We start from the raw sequence: 18,973 nt of genomic DNA, 5'->3' as shown, positions 1-18,973 counted from the left end.
TGGAAAAGTATCTGTTACAGTGGCCCTGATTAATCTGCTGCCTGTCTCCAACATCCAAAGAAGAATACTGCCGCCTGATCCACCTCTACCCCCATATTGCTCTGCCACCAGTCTTCCAGCCCAAACCCCCCACTCCTCAATTGTATTCAGCAGCAGGGGGAACATGCTAGGGTGCCATCTTTCCAACACTGCACCGTGGATAAGGGGTGCGGCCCATGGTCTTTGTACAGTACCACAACACTTCATTTCCAGTTCAGGCCTGCTAACTCGCTGTTGTTTCAAAATCATATACAACCAGATGCTGTGTCTGAGAACCCCACCAGAGTACAAAGGGGACCTGAAATGGCTTGCCGAGCAATCAAAAGAAGCTTTTATCTTGATCTCCCTCAGCTTCGCCCCTATGACTCTTTCGATATCTCTCACTCTCCACCCATTGTCTACTTAGGCAATAAGCCCCTCGACTGTGGGCCATTACCGCCGAAGGTAATGCCCCAGGGCCCATAGTTAACAAAGGCCCCGGGGGCATTACCGTATGCGTAAATGGGCCGCAGTCTAGGGACTTATTGCCATTAGTACCGTTAGACTCGGTTACTAATGTTTTTTTTTTTTCCGGCTGCGAGACGTGTTGCGTTTCGCAGCCAGAAAAAAGAAAGTAGAAAAAATGGTTGCTGCGGTCAGAAAACGTAGTGCGTTTCGTCTTTCCGTGGCGGCCATAGTAACCCAAGAAAATGGCCACCATGGAAGGGGAGAAGGGACTACATGTAGTCCCTTCTCCCCTTCCATGGCGGCCATTCAAGTAAATTGCAAAACAAGTAAACAAAAAAAATAGCCGCCATGGAACAGGGAGAAGGGACTATGCGTAATCCCTTCTCCCTTTCCATGGTGGCCTGAAAAAAATGAGGGACACGCAAAAGCATAAGCGGGCTTTCCAACAGGTAAGGCTCGCAAACGAACCAATCGGTTTGTGTGTGGGGGATTGACAAACCCGCGCTGGGTACTAATAACAGATACAGAGTCACTACCTCTCTATTTTTGTCCCAAACAAGCACAGACCCCTATTTGCTCATTCCTTTACCTCAGAGGTGTATTTTCTGATTCAGAAATGTAGAGGTTTCTAACACCTATTAAGAGGCGGGGAGGGTTGGGACAAAGTCAGCCACACTTTGCTCTTTCTGACCACTAACATAGTTCCTCAGATGTATTGACTTCGAGAAATGTGCATTTTGAGACACCTTCTAATTGCACTGAAGATGAATGATCTCTTAATATATCACAAACAGAGGGAGACCTTTTACCTATCGCATTGAGCTCCATGAGGCAGACTGACCTTTGGGGAATTGGTGAGATTTCCCAACATAAAAGGTCTCCAACCAGCCACTTGGACGTGGCAGTGTCAGACAAATGCCACTGTACCTGACCTGGAAAGGCCATTATGTCAGTCTTATCAGCCTGTACTTAACTGTTCTGTGGTCTTCCACTTTCACCACAGATATCTACCACAGGAACAAAGCATTCTCGCTCCCAGGGGTGGACAGGGAAAGGGATCAAAGAGGCAACTGCCCCAATGGCTGACAGGACTGTTGGTCCCTGAGCCAGAGCTGCACTATGTTAACATATATAAATATATACATTTATTTATGAGAAAATTAGTCAGAATGTAGCCTACCTGGAAGGAATGAAGTTGTGCGCGGCCAACTGGGCTTCTGTGTAGATGAAGCACTCGTGCTGATTTCAACAATGTTGCTAATGTGCATGTATGCCCCCCACACATATGTGGGACTTTACAGCGAGTGACTGAGAAGGAGCAGATCCTAGGTGACAGACTCATGTTAATAATGCCCTCAGGCAATGTAGAAATGTCAGTGACAGACTCTGACCAAGGCCTATTATGTTGTCACTGCTGTGGCCCAATTTATGATCCTCAGCAGCTTATTGTGATCATTTTTGCCACCGAAATAAGTGCCTATATCTTGTTAGACTTTGTCCACGGTTTCACCTTGTAATGCCTCCCCCATGTTGTGGTGAATTTCTTAATCAATGGGGAGTTCATCATAATACGTTTTTTATAGCATCACGAATATCGAGACATACATAGATGCACAGTTGAATGACATACACAAATACATCCTTCCACATATACATCACACAGTCACAAATCTACCACCTTCCTTATAAACACAAATATACTAGGTCACCCGTTCTCCCTCCCAGCCACAAGCTCCCAGGCAGACTCCCCTCACAATCTATTCTGTTTCCAAGAATTCCGGTGTGCAGCCGACTTTAAGTTAGTGCAACTTGGGAGCACAATAAAAGCGAAGTGGCTGACAGGTGAAGAGGTCTACGGTGAGGTTGCTGTTCCACTTTGTTGCTCTTGCTGACTTTGTTGCTACCAGTGTTAGCCTGCATTGACCTGACTCCGCTCCCTGCAGGTGGGCTCTGCCACAAATACTGTGGGAATCCACAAAGCGACCGCAAAGTGGCTGACAAGTGAGGAGGTCAGCTGTCCGCAGGCTGAGAGCTGCTGACAGCAGAGACCAACGAATCCTGCTTCATCAGGTACTGGTCTCCTTGTGACTTTGCAGCGATAAATACAACAATATCTATGGCACGGACTGGTCTGAGAAGTCAGGGGGGCCCTAAGCATACCACAAGAAAGCCCAAACTAGACTCTGAAATTGTCTGCTAACACAGGGGACAGACTTCTCTTAAAGATCACTATAAACTGAAATCTAATTGTGTTTCCTTGCAAGAAGATGCCATTGTTGCTGAACCCTTAACCAATCTAGGCAATGATGCCCTGCCACCTCAGTTGCAAAGGGGTTTTCAAAGAAAACCATTGAGGTCTCTGCCCCCAATAATCCATGCTACAAAAGACCATAAAAAATCACCAACGGGACAGAATACATTTACTAATTTCTTCAAGAAATCTTTATCTAATACTGAAATTAAACCCTTTGAAATCTGAGAAATGTCAAAGAGATTGATCCTTCCCATGTGAATGATCTCAGCATGATAAATCTTGCTGAATCCATGGTATGTGATTTATCTAGTGCACCATTGGCCACAGCGCCATTTCCAATAATGGCAATCCTTTCACTACCACTTTCTTGAGATGGCTCCCCTCCTGATTCCCCAACTGCCTTAATTAACTTGTTAGAGGCAAACAATGGGACTCAAGATGCAGCAGAATCTGAACCTTGCAGCTTTTATAATGATGGAGCTGGCTTACACCATACGTTACTGGAACCGGATGATAGATTATGCCTGACCTCTCCAATGGTCTCAGCGCTGAATATGGTACTCTGCTCTTTTGTCGCATCATACAACAACATATACAAGGAAGTGAAGGACCATTTGAACTACTTGGACGTGATTGCTCGGAAGTTGGATCTAATGGGTGACATGTTATGCCCTTTTCCGTTGCTTTCTCCCATTCTCTTCCCAGAAAAGCAGGAAGAGGGTCCTTATTCTATTATCCTGGATGATTCTGTGATCTTGGTTGAATCAACAAGCCAAAATCAAGGTGTTGTTATTCCAACTTCGCCATTGTTTTTGAAAAGGGATGCTGAAGGAAAATAAATTCTAACTTTTACGGAATGGGTCGCGATCTAAATTAATTAAACACAGACGCATGACCGCTAAACTCGTAATTAAGAAACAAACAGCCTTTAAAAAGTCAATGAAAGTTCCACCAACTGCACAATCTTTTTTTGGAGAAAAGGAGACACTACTTCTATAAATCTTGCAAACTTGGCTGAAGGAACTTTACCTTTGACTATTTCACCAAATATGCCACCCAATGAAAACCTTCCAACGTTACCGTCAGTTGAATCGAGTCAAGCGGTTGTCCCACAAACACAGGAATCTAAGGCTACAAGTTCTTGTGACCTTCCCAATTCCGTTTCTGTCAGCATCCAGATATGCTAACAGAGTCATGCCCTAAGTCAGTCATCACGCAATCTTGCTTGCAATTAGGAAGCAAAGCTCAGATACAAGATGAGAAATCAACAATTGTCGTGACATCCAACACTAAAGTGGATCCTTTATTCCAGCTACCCTCGAGGTCAACTATTATTACCTCCATGAGTGGGCCCTGTCAAACTACTGAGACAGCTGGCAAAACTGAGAGATGTGGCATACCTAGCGGCTCCTGTCTGCCTATTGACTCGGGGCAAGGTGACTGTCCCTCCCTAGTCAACGTTAACACTGATATGCAGTACCTTTTTTTTTTTAATTTGGTTTTATTGATTTTGAAACAAAAATAAACAGAAAAACAAAAAAAAGAACAAAAGATTCAAGCGTTTCACTTCTTACAACTTCTTACAACTCTGTTAGCATGTGGTTACATCAAAAGAATAAAACTAGAGTCTCATTATACAGTTGATCGTCCTTGCGTTCGTTTCGGATCTCTAGTAGTAACAATCAGAATAACATTCTCCATACCCCCCCGTCCCTCCCCGTGGTTGGGCAGACATCATTGCAGCATCTTTTCTCTGTTGACATGTTCATAGCGGGTAATGTTCGGTTCACTATTATGAGGTTTCCTTGATTCATGGGTCTTAGCTGGCTTGCATTGAATGTTTTGGGATTCTTGATTTATTTAAGATCACGTAGTGTCTTCAGGTTGTGAGTCCATCGTCTCAGAGAGGTGTGTGATTCGAAACTCCGACCATAAGGTCTCGCATTGCGGTGCTTTGTTATGCAGGGAAGCCGTGATCAATTCCATTGTATAAATGTTACTTGGAACCTTTTTGGATTTCCATTTCGTTACTAGCAGCGCACGGGCTGCTAATAATAAGTGTGGGGCAAGACCCCTAAGTCTAGTCCATTCGTCCTCGTTTTTTTTCCATTCCGAAGAGAACCAAACGTGGATCAGCGTCTCTCTGTATGCCATCTATGTCCTTAATCCATGCCAGGACTTCCTCCCAGAATACTCTAATGCGTGGGCAGCTCCACCACATGTGTCAGTAGTCGGCAGTTTTTCCACATTCTCGCCAACATTTCGGGCTCAGAGTCTGAAACATCTTGGACAATTTGAGTGGGTCGTATTGCCATCTATGTAGGAGTTTGATGGCGTGTGATTTATATTGGCTGGATAAGAACGTCTTGGATGCGTTTTTGCATATCATTTCCCATTGTTCTGGGTCTATCTCCTCTCCTAAATCTCTCCCCCATCTGCTTCTAAGATGTTCCGTGGACCCGGTGCCTGCTTCGATGAGTTCCTTGTACATAGCCGATATGAAACCCTTCATTTCAGACTTTGAATCCAAGAGTTGTTCGAATGGTGTGAGTTCTCTCTGCAGTTTTTCTTTCCATGTGGATTTTGTGAGGACTCCTTTTATATGGATTTATTGGAAGGTGGACAGTGGGCCTATCCCTAGGCATCTGTTAGGTCTGGGAGAGTAGTGAATTTGTCCTTCTGCTGGAGTTGCCCTACCCTTTCGAGTCCCGCCTCGTACCAGGATTGGAATCTCCCTACCTCGGGTATGTGATCGTTTATGCCAGGGGACCATAAGTGGCTAAGTGGGGACGGCCAGGTGGTGATCTTGTTCATTGCTTTGCTTGGTTGCCAGATGTTCCAGATGGTACTCAATATTGGGTGGCCCTTAATTTTCCATTGTATCCTTTTGTGAGAGGTCCATAGCCATTCTGACACAGTGGCCGGCAAGAAGTAATGGTTGTCCATGTGGACCTATTGTAGATGGTTGTGTTAACGTAAGTGTGGGATAAGGATGCGTAGTTGTGAGGCTTTGGAGTATGTTCGCAGGTTGGGGAGACCTGCCCCTCCTTTGTCTTTGGAAAGCGTCAGAGTATTGAATGCAATCCTCGCCTTTTTTCCCTGCCAAAGGAACCTAAGCATAAGTTTCTTAGCTTCGTCAAAAAACGCATTTGGTATCTCGATAGGTAGCATCTGGAAAGGGTACAGGAATCGGGGGAGGCATACCATTTTAATGGCGTTAATCCGCCCTAACCACGAAATTGTGAGTTTGTCCCACCTGTTCAGATCGGCCGAGAAGCTCTGGAGGAGGGGAGGGAAGTTGGCTTCGTATAGGTCCTTTATGTTTTTAGTGATCTGGATGCCTAAATATTTAAAGGCAGAGTGTTCGAGTTTGAGGCCTAAGGGCAAGAACTTGGTTTCGTTTTCCTCTTTTGTTCCTTGCAAAGGGAACAATATTGATTTAGTCTTGTTCACCTTAAACCCGGAGAGTTTACCATATTCTTCTAATAGTTGGAGAGCATGAGGGACAGATACAGAGGGGTTGGTAATGTGTAGAAGTATGTCATCAGCATAAAGTGTTATCTTATATTCTTTTGTTCCCAATCGCATGCCTTCTATTCTGGAGTCGGATCGTATCTTTTGGGCCAGGGGTTGTAGGGAGAGGGCAAAAAGTATAGCTGAGAGGGGGCACCCCTGTCTAGTACCACGTCCCATGCCAAACCATCTGGAGTATTCCCCATTAACAGAGATAGATGCCGTTGGGGATGTTTATACTGCTTGTATCCCTTTCCTAAATCTCGGCCCTATCCCCACCTTGCGAAGGACTGCTCTCAAGAATTCCCACTCCACTCTATCAAACGCCTTTTCTGCATCTATTGACAGTAGGGCAGGGTCACTTGGTAGGTATGGTGATGCATGGATGAGATGAAGAGTTTTACGCATGGTGTCAGCCCCTAGCCTACCCAGTATAAATCCGACTTGGTCATTGTGTATGAGGTGAGGGATCAGTGCTTCTAAACGAGCGGCTAGGACCCTGGTGTAAATTTTTGCATCCAAGTTGAGCAATGAAATTGGGCGGTATGAAGCACAAAGTTTGGGGTTCCTTCCCTCCTTTGGGATCACTGTTATTAGCGCCTTCGTAAAGGAGTCAGGGGCCGTCCCTGTTTCTAATATCTCGTTAAAGGGCTCTGTCAGGAATGGTGTCAGTTGGTTGCTGAAGGTTTTATAAAACCCAGCGGTATAACCGTCCTCTCTGGGGGATTTACCTATAGTTAGTCTTTTAATTGCCTCTTGGACCTCAGGTTCGTATATCGGGGATTCTAAGAGATCAGTTTCGGGATACGAGATTTTGGGCATATCTATCTGGGAGAGATAGTGTTCTGTACCTGATTCCCCTGGAGTCACTTCGGAGGTGTACAACGCCTCGTAAAAGTTGCCAAACTCTCTGGGATTGTGTGGGGGGTTGGGGGGTCGTAGGGTTATCTTCAATTATCTCTTTGACTTTCCGTTCTGCCCTTTGTTCTCTGAGTGTGGCTGCCAATAGTGTGTTGGCCTTGTCCCCCTTCTCATAGAATTTCTGTTTGAGGAATCAGAGTTTGCGTGCTATTTGTTCGTGCTCCAATAGTTTTAGCTCTTCCCTTTTACGTTGTGCATTGTTGATGTTGTCGCAGTCCGTGCCCAGGTGTTCTCTGTTCTCGCTCTCCAGTTGGCATATTTCGGACCTAAGTCTGTGCTCAATGATCTTTCTATCTCTTTTTTTGGTAGATCCTTCTCGTATCAGGATGCCTCTCCAGGTGGCTTTTACCGCCTCCCATACTATCTGCTTGGAGACTTCTCCATTGTTGTTTAGTTTGAAGTATTCCTCGATTTCAGTTGCCATTTCAACTTTAAATACTGCATCTTTCAGCAGGCTTTCATTACAGCGCCACTTCCCTCCTAAAACAGGTAAGTCTGCCCATCTTATATCTACCAGGACCATGTCATGGTCCGACCATGTTATCGGAATTATTTCTGATAGCGTTGTGGTGTCAAGGAGGTCCTTGGTGAGGTACAGGTAATCAATCCTGGTGTATGTTTTGTGCGGATTGGAGTAAAATGTGTTAACCCTTTCATCAGGATGTTTAATTCTCCACACATCTTGTAGATCATATATCTCCATTATGTCTGAACGTCCAGTGCGTTCACATCTCATTTGGCTTCTTATCTCGGGGTTGCCCGGTTCCCAGTCTTTGGTCGGGTCTGCCCACTGGTTAAAGTCTCCTCCAAAAACAACCTGGCCGGATGCTTCCAACATTATTTTGGGTATTGTCTTTTCTAGGAACTTGGCTTGTCCTGCATTGGGAGAGTATATTACTGCAACTGTTACTTTGACCTTTGCGATTGTCCCAGATATCAGGAGAGCCCGCCCGCTTACATCAGACCAGGTCTTTTCCACTTCGAAGTTAATTCCTTTCTTGATCAGGATTCCGACTCCGCCTTTCCTGAGTGGACCCGAGCCCCAGAATTCCTTTCCCCCTCTTTTTCCAAGTATTCCTCTCTCCTCCCCCTTGGCAAACTTTGTCTCTTGTAGAAGGAGAATGTCTATTTGAGATCTACGGAATTCCCTCGCCACTAGTGATCTCTTGGTCGGCGAGTTGAGGCCTTTCACGTTAAGTGTTCCTATCCTTAGGTACTCCCTACCCTTCTGCTCTTCAATTGGTGCCATTATTACAGTATTTCGGTTGTGGATTCGAGACCCATGTCAAGTATGTATATTGGTCATAGGGACTCACGTCGTCTTGAGTGATCCTTCGTGTTGCCGGTATTGCTTCATCCTCTGTAGATTTCTTGTCTGCCCAGCCCCCACACCCTCCACCCTTCCCACATTGACGGCGTCCGTGCGGACCCAGGTGAAAACGCTGGTCACGCATCGAACCACCTTTAGGGACCGTCGCCTCGGGTCCCCAAGACTACTATAACATCATAATCTTGATTGAGCCCCCCTTCACCCCCCATCTTTGTGTACAAGGTCTGGATCTTTTTTGACCCTAGATATCCTTACAAAGTTCAGGCCATGGACATGTGTATTAAAGTATATGTCGTCTTACCAGTGTTGTAGTTAATCAGTTCTCCCCCCCTGGGGGGGTATTACCTCTCCGAACTTTCCTTGATCCCTTGACACATTTCCTTCTGGGGCCCTGTATACGCCATCCTCTTTCTTCGTAGCGTGGGTCTCCCCGATCATGTTCCTCTGCGCTTGATCCAAGGAGTTCGGAGATGTACGCCTTGATCTCCCCTTCTGAGCTCAGCTTGATTTTGTTTCTGTTATATTCAAAGGACAGAGAGAAGGGGTACCCCCACCTGTATCTTATGTTCTTTTCTTTCAGATGTTTGGTGATAGGCCCGCACGTGCGTTGGAGTGGCAGGGTCATGGATGATAGGTCCTGGTATATCGAGATACGGATCCTTGGAGGGTAATTGAGTCGCTACCTCTTGCTTTCTCGAGGATCCGTGTTTTGTCCTGAAAGCGGTGGAATCGAGCGAGGACAGATCTCGGTCTGCCTGGGGGCCCTCCTGCTCTGTGTATCCTCTCCGTCTTAGGTTCATCAACTGCATCGTCGGCAACTAAGAGTTTGATGATGTCGTGCAGGGTATTCTTCAGATCGCTCTCCGTTTCCCCTTCTCGTTCCGGGATTCCGAAAATCCACAGATTATTCCGCCTCTCTCGGTTTTCCAAGTCATCAAGCTTGAATTTGAAGCTCTCCTCTCGTTGCTCCAGTTCGGTCATCCGTTGGTCGAGTTGCGCTTCAAGAGTGTCTATGGACGCTTGATTGTTCTCGACCCCTTCGAGCCTCCCCTCCAATGTATCTAAACGTTGGGTAATCTTGTCAATTTTGGAGCCAATGCTGGCACCCATATTCTTTATTTCGCCCAGCAAGGCGGCAATGCCCCCTTTGGTAGCTGCTGATTCACTCTCCGAGGGATTTGGGTTCGCCATGGTATGGGCACAGTTTTCGGCAGAAGTCGAGACGTAGGAGAATGTGGCTAGTTTCTCCATAATGTCCATTGGTTCTCCCAAAGTTCCTTAGTATCACCAATGCTGTTCGATGGGGAGACGGAGTCGGGGTCAGAGGAGGCACATGCCCCTGGATCGGGGGCCCTACCCTCTGCACTACGACATCGGTGTTCTCCGTACGTTAGGCGTTTGCTGATATGCCCAGGGTGCGGGTTCAGTAATGCGTATGGGGGTGATTTCTTCTTGTGCAAGCGAAACATTTAGGGCGCAAGGGGTCCGAGGGGTCCGAGCCGCTGCTGCGTGGTGATGCCGCCATTGTTCACGGGATATATGGGATGGGCAGGCCTACCGTCTCCCCGCTCAGCGCTGTTCCAGGGCCTAGCCTAGCCCGGTCTCGCTCTTCGGAAACTCTGCTGACTCGATCGAGGCTGTCCCGCTCCTTTTGTGGCGCGGGACGTCGCCGGGAGTGCGAATTCTGTGGTCAGGGTTCTAGGTCTTTCAGGCGTCCTTCGTTCGGCAGGCCTAGGGTCCGCTTCCGACTGTTGCGCAGTTCCTTGCGAGCAGGCCGCGGAGCCGTTACGTGTGGCGTCTTTTTGATGGACGTATATCTCCGGTTTGCAGGGGTCGTTTTCGATCGGGTTTTCGACCAAACAGGGGGGGGGGCTCTCTGCTGGCAGCACACCAACGTAGAATCTTGGGGGGGTCGTTAAAGTGGGGGCTCAATCCCTCTTAGGGACCCAAAGTGGCGGAGCTCACGCGAAGTCAGACCACATCCGCGCGCCCCCTGGTGGCCACCTCCCTGTATGCAGTACCTTTTTGACAGCTGAATTGGCCTTGTTCGGCCATGGTTGACACTTTATAGCCATTGCCGATTGAGGAACCATGACTGGCTGAAGTTCCTGATAACAGAACATCTGTGGGCTTAACGATTCGGGTGGCTTATCACCAGCAAGAATGAAATCTGACTCCTAGTGCTCCCAACAGGCAAGTATTATTGACCTGTAGTGTGCTGCGTGGAGCGAAAGGAGCAGACTTACCTCTTAACTACTACCCTAGAGAAACATCCACTGATATGTCTCTTTCTTCTCTTACTGATTCGCTCTTATCTCCATGAAGGAGCCACGGCATCATCAACTGATAATTCTCCTCCTCTGCGACCTGCTCATCCGCTTCCTCAACAAGTCAAAAAAGATATAAAAAATCTGTACATGACTTGTCAACGTCCTGGAGACATGCAAGTTTGCTTAAATACATCGAATGTATTAACCATTTTTGTAGAAATTCCTACGTTATGCTCAATTTCCTCCTTTTGAAGGAATCAATTTTCCCAATCAATCACAATCAGATGGGTGTTATCCATTTCTTTTCACGTTTAGGCATGGGTTTAGTTCTAGCTGAAAAAGTCAGATTTGAAGAATTGGGATTCAGTGTCGAAAGTTGTAATGAGCTAAAGTGTTCACAAAATAAAATAGATGATTCTGCACACACATTTTATTTATTTTTATTTATACCACGCGCAAGACAAAGCCCAGAGGCATAGGAGTGCCAACAAAGACAATACAACAGAAAACATGAATCAGAAATAATCATGGAAGATTGATCATGCTAGAGCAGTCCAGTGGTTTACTCAAATAAAACGGTTTTCAGCCTGTGTTTAAAAAGATGTAGACTAGTACATGATCTGAGATCGAAAGGAAGGGCATTCCACATCCGTGGAGCAGCATACGGAAAGTAAGATGAGATCTTGGGGTTTCAAAAAGGCAGGTATTGTTAGATCCCAGAACTCTACGAGCTGCTAGGTGCGAAATGTGGCTGGGCAAATACTTGGGAGCTTGGGCAATTGTGCTTGATAGACATAACGCGATAGGTGATTCGTTTGCAAATAGGGAGCCAGTGTGAGGCTCTCCTAGCAGCCATGACGTGTTCTCTCCTTTGCAAACCTGCCACAATACGTACTGCGTTATTTTGAATCACTTGTAAACGGGTCATGTCATGTTTGGAAATTTCAAGCAGAAGACTGGAACAATAATCCAATTTGGCTCCTATAATAGCCCGTGCAACTATGACAAAATTAGCTGGTGAGAGAAAGGACTGTAGCTGAGCCAAGAGTTTCATATGGTAACAAGTACTAGACACAAGACCATTAACCTGACTTTTCAGAGACAGTTCTTGATCAAAAATTACCACAAATGTCTTCACCTTGTGCTGAGTGACAATATTGCAATCTGCATAATCCGGAACTCAGAAAATAGAGTGATCCACAAGATCAAAAGCGGCAGAGAGATCGAGGAGCATAAGCATGGTGGTCTTGCCCTCTGCCATAGACTGCAATATATTGGTCTTGAGCTCGAGAAGAGTAGACTCCATACTATTAGCTCTTCTGAAGCCTGATTGTTTGGGCCCCAAGATGTCATGTTCAACTAGAAAAGATTCAATGGAGGTCATTACGACCCAGGCGGTAAGTACACCAACTTTACCACCATGGTGTAAACTACGTTTACACCATGGTCGATGGCGGATTTACTGCCCCATTCCAAGGTGAGTGGGGCGGAAAATCCCCATTTCCCATTTACCCTTCCCCATTCCCATTTTTGCCCAATAGGGCATAATGGGAGTGGGGAAGGTGCTAATTACGGCACTGTAAATTACAGTGCCGTAATTAGCACCAAGGCGGTTTAGCGCCATGGATTTTAACGCCTGCTAAAAGCAGCTGTTAAAATTGGAATCAGGCGTTAAGGGTTAACGACGGCGTTAACCCTTACCACCTGGGTCGTAATGACCTCCAATATGTAGATGTGCTACTTTATCTAAGATCCTTAACAGATAAGGCACATTCGTAATGGGCCGATAGTTGCTTGCCATGCCAGGGTTAAGAGAGTTTTTTTTTTTAAATTAATGGTGAGATCCGGGCTTGTTTTATGGAACTAGGGACAAAGTTTTCCCTGAAAGACGCATTAACTAATTTTGTTAGGAGGGGAACCAGATGTGGTTTACAGGCTTTTGACGTAATAGCCGGGCAGATATTACACTTGCAATCAGTAGGTTAATTTACAAAGGATATCAGCAAGATGCTGCTCAGAGATAGGCTGAAAAGCAATCTCCGAAAAAAGTCTTGGGCATTGCATGCCCTACAGTGTCATTAGGGTCTGCAGGACTCACTCTGTTTTTTCAGCAGATGTTTGCCGGCATTTTTTTCAATGTATCCAAGAAAGCCTCTTGAATATCATTAAACCACTTCGAGTCTTTGACAACCTGACCGGGTAGAGGACATGGAGCCTCCAGTTCTTTAAGAATACTAAATATATACTAAAATTAAGCTCCTGCAATGTAAGATTGGGGGTTAAGAATGATAGAACGTGGATAAGTGGTGATAGAACAGCCTAAAAACGAGTCAATTTTGATCCCCCCAACCCCCAGCATAATGGGCTAGAAAACATAGATAATGAAGGGCGGCAAGCGGTTGACACTGAAACCCTTTCCATCAAATTTGTTAGTTGCAACACTCAAGGGTTTGTACATTTCTATGAGAATGTTGAGGCTTGGTCTTATCTGAATGCTAATACGCTAATTTTTTTTCAAGAAACCTGGCTAGTTAGCTGCCCTCAAATAGATGGCTATGAGCTTTTTCACCAAGCTGCTACAACAGTTGGCCCAGGTAGAACTTCGGGTGGTCTAATCATTGCTATTCGAACTGGGCATGGTTTGAAGGTTACTAAAGTCGCAAACACGTTGTTTGGGATTCTAGCTGTTGAGATGAATCTTGGTGTATTGTATGCCCCGATACTTTTAGTTAACATCTATTGGCACAAAGACATAGCTGACCTGGATGACTTTCTAAAGAATCTAGATAGTTGCATACTGCGATGGAAAACGGCAAATATGGGCTTCCATCCTAGTTGCTGGTCACTTAAATGCTGATTGTCCGAATACTCTTCCTGGTGGTGAATTTTGCAGAGTTAAAGCTGATTTACTCCCTAAGCGGGTGCCAAGGCTTCAGCAGGCCTGAATTGGGCCCTTACTAGGCGAGGCATAGATTTGTTTATGGTTCATGACGTGACGTAGACCCTCTGACAGGCAAAAGGGTAACAACATGGCATAGAGGGATAAGTTATACAACTTTGGATTACATATTTGTTGATAGATCGCTAATAAATGTTTGTTTCGTTTTTTTAGTCATAGAAAACGTATGGAGCGACCATAATATGGTAATGACCCATTTCATTGTGCCCTATGCTAGGGTCAATACCAATGGTCCTGTTAATTTGATAACTAATAACAGAGGCAAAGAGTAAGATGGTCTCATAGAACTTCAATGAAATTAAATAAAGAACTCATGAGCTTTCTGCAAAAATCATCATATGAAAGTAAACTCGCTTGCTTTGAAGTTGAGAATTATGCAGAGAATGTATTGCTATTTCTGTCTGAAATAGTGCCAGGTAGTCCAAGGTAAATTAGAGACAAACCCGGCAGACATCTACACTAGTACAATGAACAACTTGTCATAAAAAAACAAGCAGTTAGCAGAGCGATTAGGTTGGAAGAGAAGTCCTTGGGTGAAAATGCAGTTAAGATTTGCAACCTAAAAACAATAAAGCAGGAATATAGACATTTTGGCAAAAGAAACAAAGCAGCTTCATTACAAAAAGATGCTGAATTCATGTTAACAATATTGGTCGAAAAAGATTCTCGCCTTTTTTGGGAAACTGTTAATGCAATGACCAATTCCCAATCTCTCGTATAGGCGCGTTATAAATGCCATATCATATCATATCTCTCCCAAGTAAATGCTGTCTCTGAGTCTTGCTGGGTATCTTACTTTACTACTCTATACTCCGCCAATAATCTTCTAATGACAACCAATAATGAGGTGCAAGGTCATCTACCAGTCGGCTTGGCCTCTCCATTACAAACCAGAGCCAGACGGAATTACAGAACTGATTAAGAGAGCTAAATCCTCTGGGGCCCCTGGCCCAAATGGCCTTTCTATAGATCTTTTGAAAAAGGATCCATGTGTATGGTCTACCATATTATCGATCCTTTTTGCAAGCATTATCGATAAAGTAGTGATCCCTAAATCTTGGAACCTGTCACGTGTAGTTTCCATCTATAAGAAGGGTGGGAGGTCTGATTCAACGAACTATAGACCGATCGCTCTTCTAGATGTAGAGAGTAAGATTTTTGCCGGTTTCCTCTTAGGTCATTTGGAAAGATTGGCAGAGGAGATGGGTAGACTGAATCGCTTTCAAACAGGCTTTTGGCGCCGCCACTCCACTAATATTAGTGGTGTGGTTTTGCGCGAACTACAAGAATCTGCCTGGAGCTCCCCTCATAAAATAACTTATGTCACGTCAGTAGACCTCTCTGTGGCATTCAACGAGGTCGATCACAACCGGCTGTGGTCCAAATTAGCCAAATGGGGCATATCTGTAGGCCTCTTGATACTAATAATTTGTCTATACTCTAATACAGGTGTTTGCTTTCAATTAAATCAAGCTGAACACCCGTCACGTAGAGTTGATACACGTCAAGGCCTAAGACAGGTTTGCATTTTAGCTGCCTGTCTTTTTAATTTATATGTGTCTGACATTGGTGAGTCTCATGACACGGCTGCATTAATTCCCCCTAAATTTGGTAGTATAAAAACCTCATGGATTTCCCACACTGATGATTTTTTGCTATTTGATCGAGCAAAGATCGGGATGCGTAGACTGTTAGCATTCACTAACTACGCAAAGGAGAATGAGTTGGTGATGAATTCACAAAAGACAAAAATACTGGTGCTCTCTAGAGGAAGAAAGCACAACTACAGTAAAAGGTTACTTCAATCAAAAGAACTGGAAGTTGTCTCCAGCTTTTGCTTTCACTTTTCCTCAGAAACCAGCTTTGGAGCTACTCAGAGCTTAGTAATTTGGTAAACTAAAAATCTAACAAATCAACTAAGTCTCATTGACAGGAGATATGGAAGTTGTTTCATTAAAGCAACCCTCCAATTTTACGAGGCAAAGGTAATTCCAAAGCTAATACACGGGTTGGAGTTATGGCCAAATAAATCCCAACATTGGCTAAATATTATAGAAGGTAAGATTTGGAGACAAGTGTTGCGAGTTCCGAATGGGGTACCTGTAGCAGCCATGCAATTTGAATTAGGGCTAGTTTTGCTCAAAGTCCATGTCCAATGGCAGTTCTTGCTCCTGTATCATAACATTCTTACAGCTGATCAAGGCACTCTCTACTTTGAAGCGCTTCAGATTTGCCACCGACAATTTGCACCAGGTTCTGGTGGATTTCTGCCCAGGTTGAAAACCAATTGTAAAGCAATACTTCTTGATCTAAATTTAGATGTGGGATTTCTCCAACGTATGCCCGGTAAAGTGAAAATGGCTTTATGTGATCAAGACTGGATAAAAACGACCGACATATTGCATGGTTTTGCTTCTTTGCAACACTTGTCTCATGAACACAAGCGCAGCAGTGCTGTTGCCCCCTCTCTTTTTTTATTCTTTCCTATTAGATACTACTGATCTATGATATTACAACTTTGGTGGAACTTGTTTCACACCAAGCAGATTTTAATAAGTAGGGGTGCCATTGACCCTCTGGAATCAGAGTGTATACATTGTAAAGATACCAAGGTTGCAGAGAGCATTAAACATCTGTTTATGGATTACCCTGTCCTCTTAATTTCATAAAATGATGGGGGTTAATGACAAAGTTTATTTGATTGAATTGGGGAAAATAATGCTTAACGCCAAATCGACAGCTGAAGGCGTGGCGGTTGCCGCATTTGTTAAGTCATGGGAGATACCAATTCATAGAGAACAATCTTAACTTGTTAATGTGTGCAAAATTCAGTGATACATGTTTGGCTTTCTTGTTTTAAAAGTCTTATTTGATAATTTTTGTATTTCTTTTCCTTTACTTTCCTTTCATCATGGTTATATGACATTAGTAATGTAGAAATCTTTTTAATTGTAATACAAATTGTCAATGTCTGATATTTCTACATTGTTTTATGGATAGTGAAGTTCCTTTTATTATTGTGTTTGGTTTCTTTTTTGTAAACGTTTTGATAAACCAACAACAATTTGCCACAATTTCCAGCAAGAACACCATCACAGCCCCTTTACATGTCTGGCAGAGGCTGGATGGGGAACTACGATTGTCTACCGTCTGCATGTGAGCCAGGGCAACGGAAGGTGGCGAGGACTAAAGAATGCACTCGGTGTGAAGAGCAGTTGAAGTGGATCAGTGGGAAGGAGTTTGTGAGTGAACAATATAGGCAAGGGAAGGGGGCAAGAGAGGTATATAGGAATAGATTGCGTTAAGGGTTACGGGTGCCACAATATTCTGGAGTGTCTGAGGGATGTAGCAAAAGGAAAACTGAGGTTATAAAGTTAATTGTAAACAAAGGGGTGAAGGGCATTGAGGAGTAGGGGCAGGGAAAGGACATTGGCAGTTGAATGGCAAGGAAAATAGAGTAAATAAAGCACATACACAAATCTGGGAAGGGTAGCTCAGCAGATTGAGTGACGCTTGCTGAGATCTGTGTCTTACCTGCATGCCACCGCACCCAATTATGGGACGTGCTCAGCACCATCATTTTTTCAGATTAAGTGATTCATAATTGCTTTTTTAATGTACGTTTCAAACAGGATTTCTCTTATATTTTGTCATGTTGCCTCATCATGTGACATGATACTTTAAAAGCCAGACTGTTGGAACATTGTGAAAGGCATGTTTCTTGAAAAGGGGACTAGTTTAGCCTTTGAATAACACCATTGCAGAAAGTGTTGTATTGATTCTAACACTGAAGGTGAAATAGGAGAAGATGAAGACTACTCCGCTACATAAATTGTAAACTGTGTGACCAGGAAACCAGTGCTTAATTCCACACTTTACACATCATGTGATTCTGAAAGTGCCTTATTTTCCCTATGGGTTTATAATCTATTAGAGGCACTACATATATAATAAGCTTAACAATTTGTAAACATTTGAATAATGTGTATTGCTGAGGAGGCAGGATGCCACCGGTTTTATGTTGTGGAATGCTGAGTAGTCAGTGTGCCAATTAAGGGCACTCTGTTGTGGGGAGGAGAGGCAGAAGGCCAGATGAGCCCAGCTCTAATAATTCTCTAGCTTCCCCACCTCTTTACATTGGTTTAAAACTAAAGCTGGGATTGGAGGTGATGGGGGCTGTTGTCAAATTGCGAACAGGGCCACCAGGAAACCTGCTCTGAAATCGCAGGTTTGTCCTTTCACTAAATAATATTATCCTGGAAAAATCATTTTACTACATTTGTTGTGTGGTGGATGTTCCCTGAAGCCCAGTCTCTAACAAATAAGAAAACTCCAAAATAACTGAAGGAAATATTGAATAAAAGGAAGTCATTTCTGTATAATAATGTAGACAAAGTAACCCTGAAATGTTGGTCATGGCATTTGCTTAGTTCCTTCTTGTCTGAAGTACATTTTTCTTTTCATCAAGTCATTTAAATGTTTAGTCAAATACCACAAATTGAACTATGTGGTTTTGATTTCCTTCTAATGCCATGTATTATTTAATTACAGGTCAAAACGTACAGTAGTGGTTACACCATTGGAAATATTTCCAAACGCTATGGTGGATTAGCGAAGGAGATGTTGCTCGATTCTGACTCCTTTGGGATGCAATTCCCCTTAGACCTTGATGTCAAAATGAAAGCTATCCTGATCGGTACCTGTTTTCTATTAGTAAGTTTTTCATGTAAAAAAACTTTCCTCATGGATTGATGTGTCATAAACAATGGCAAGTAAGTGAGCCAGTGAACAGAGTTCATTGTAAATTGTGGATGCTTACACTTTGAGTTGATATTTTTCTTGATTAAATCCTTTCAGCTGACATTGCGCCTCACTATGGGGCTCTTTTTCGAGTTCCCCTTAATCTGCGTTTAGGGGACCTGTTACATGTTCACCCTGACGTACGCAGGTCCTCTTTGCATAATTTTCAATCTGTGCAGAGAGTGCAAAAGTGTAGTGCAAAAAGGTATGACACCCACTATACAGCATGAGTAAACGATGCCTGCAAGATGCCTGCAATGTACTCGTGGCAGGCCGCGTTTGAAATGATGGAATTCGCTCACTTTTGGATGGTGTAAAACGCAGGCAGATTTCATGGGACTCCACAGCATTTGCAACAGCATGAAAGTTTCATGCTGGCATAAATGCTGGAGCAGTTGAATAACAGAGAGGAAGGGGAGGCAGAATCGCAATTTATGATT

The 18,973-nt window shown here is 44.1% G+C and overlaps 1 protein-coding gene across 1 annotated transcript in view; it reads left to right on the top strand.

Annotated features, from left to right (window-relative positions):
- LOC138493214 (phospholipid scramblase 1-like) overlaps positions 1-18,973 on the top strand; it is a 562,563-nt gene that overhangs the window by 457,022 nt on the left and 86,568 nt on the right. The window contains exon 7 of the mRNA XM_069620366.1: positions 18,285-18,446. Within this exon, the coding sequence (XP_069476467.1) occupies positions 18,285-18,446 (162 nt within the window). The remainder of the gene's footprint in view (positions 1-18,284; positions 18,447-18,973) is intronic.

This window comes from Ambystoma mexicanum, chromosome 10 (assembly GCF_040938575.1).
Source record: "Ambystoma mexicanum isolate Mex_15411 chromosome 10, UKY_AmexF1_1, whole genome shotgun sequence".
Classification (NCBI taxonomy): Eukaryota; Metazoa; Chordata; class Amphibia; order Caudata; family Ambystomatidae; genus Ambystoma; species Ambystoma mexicanum.
This window is presented reverse-complemented; position numbering and strand designations above follow the sequence as displayed.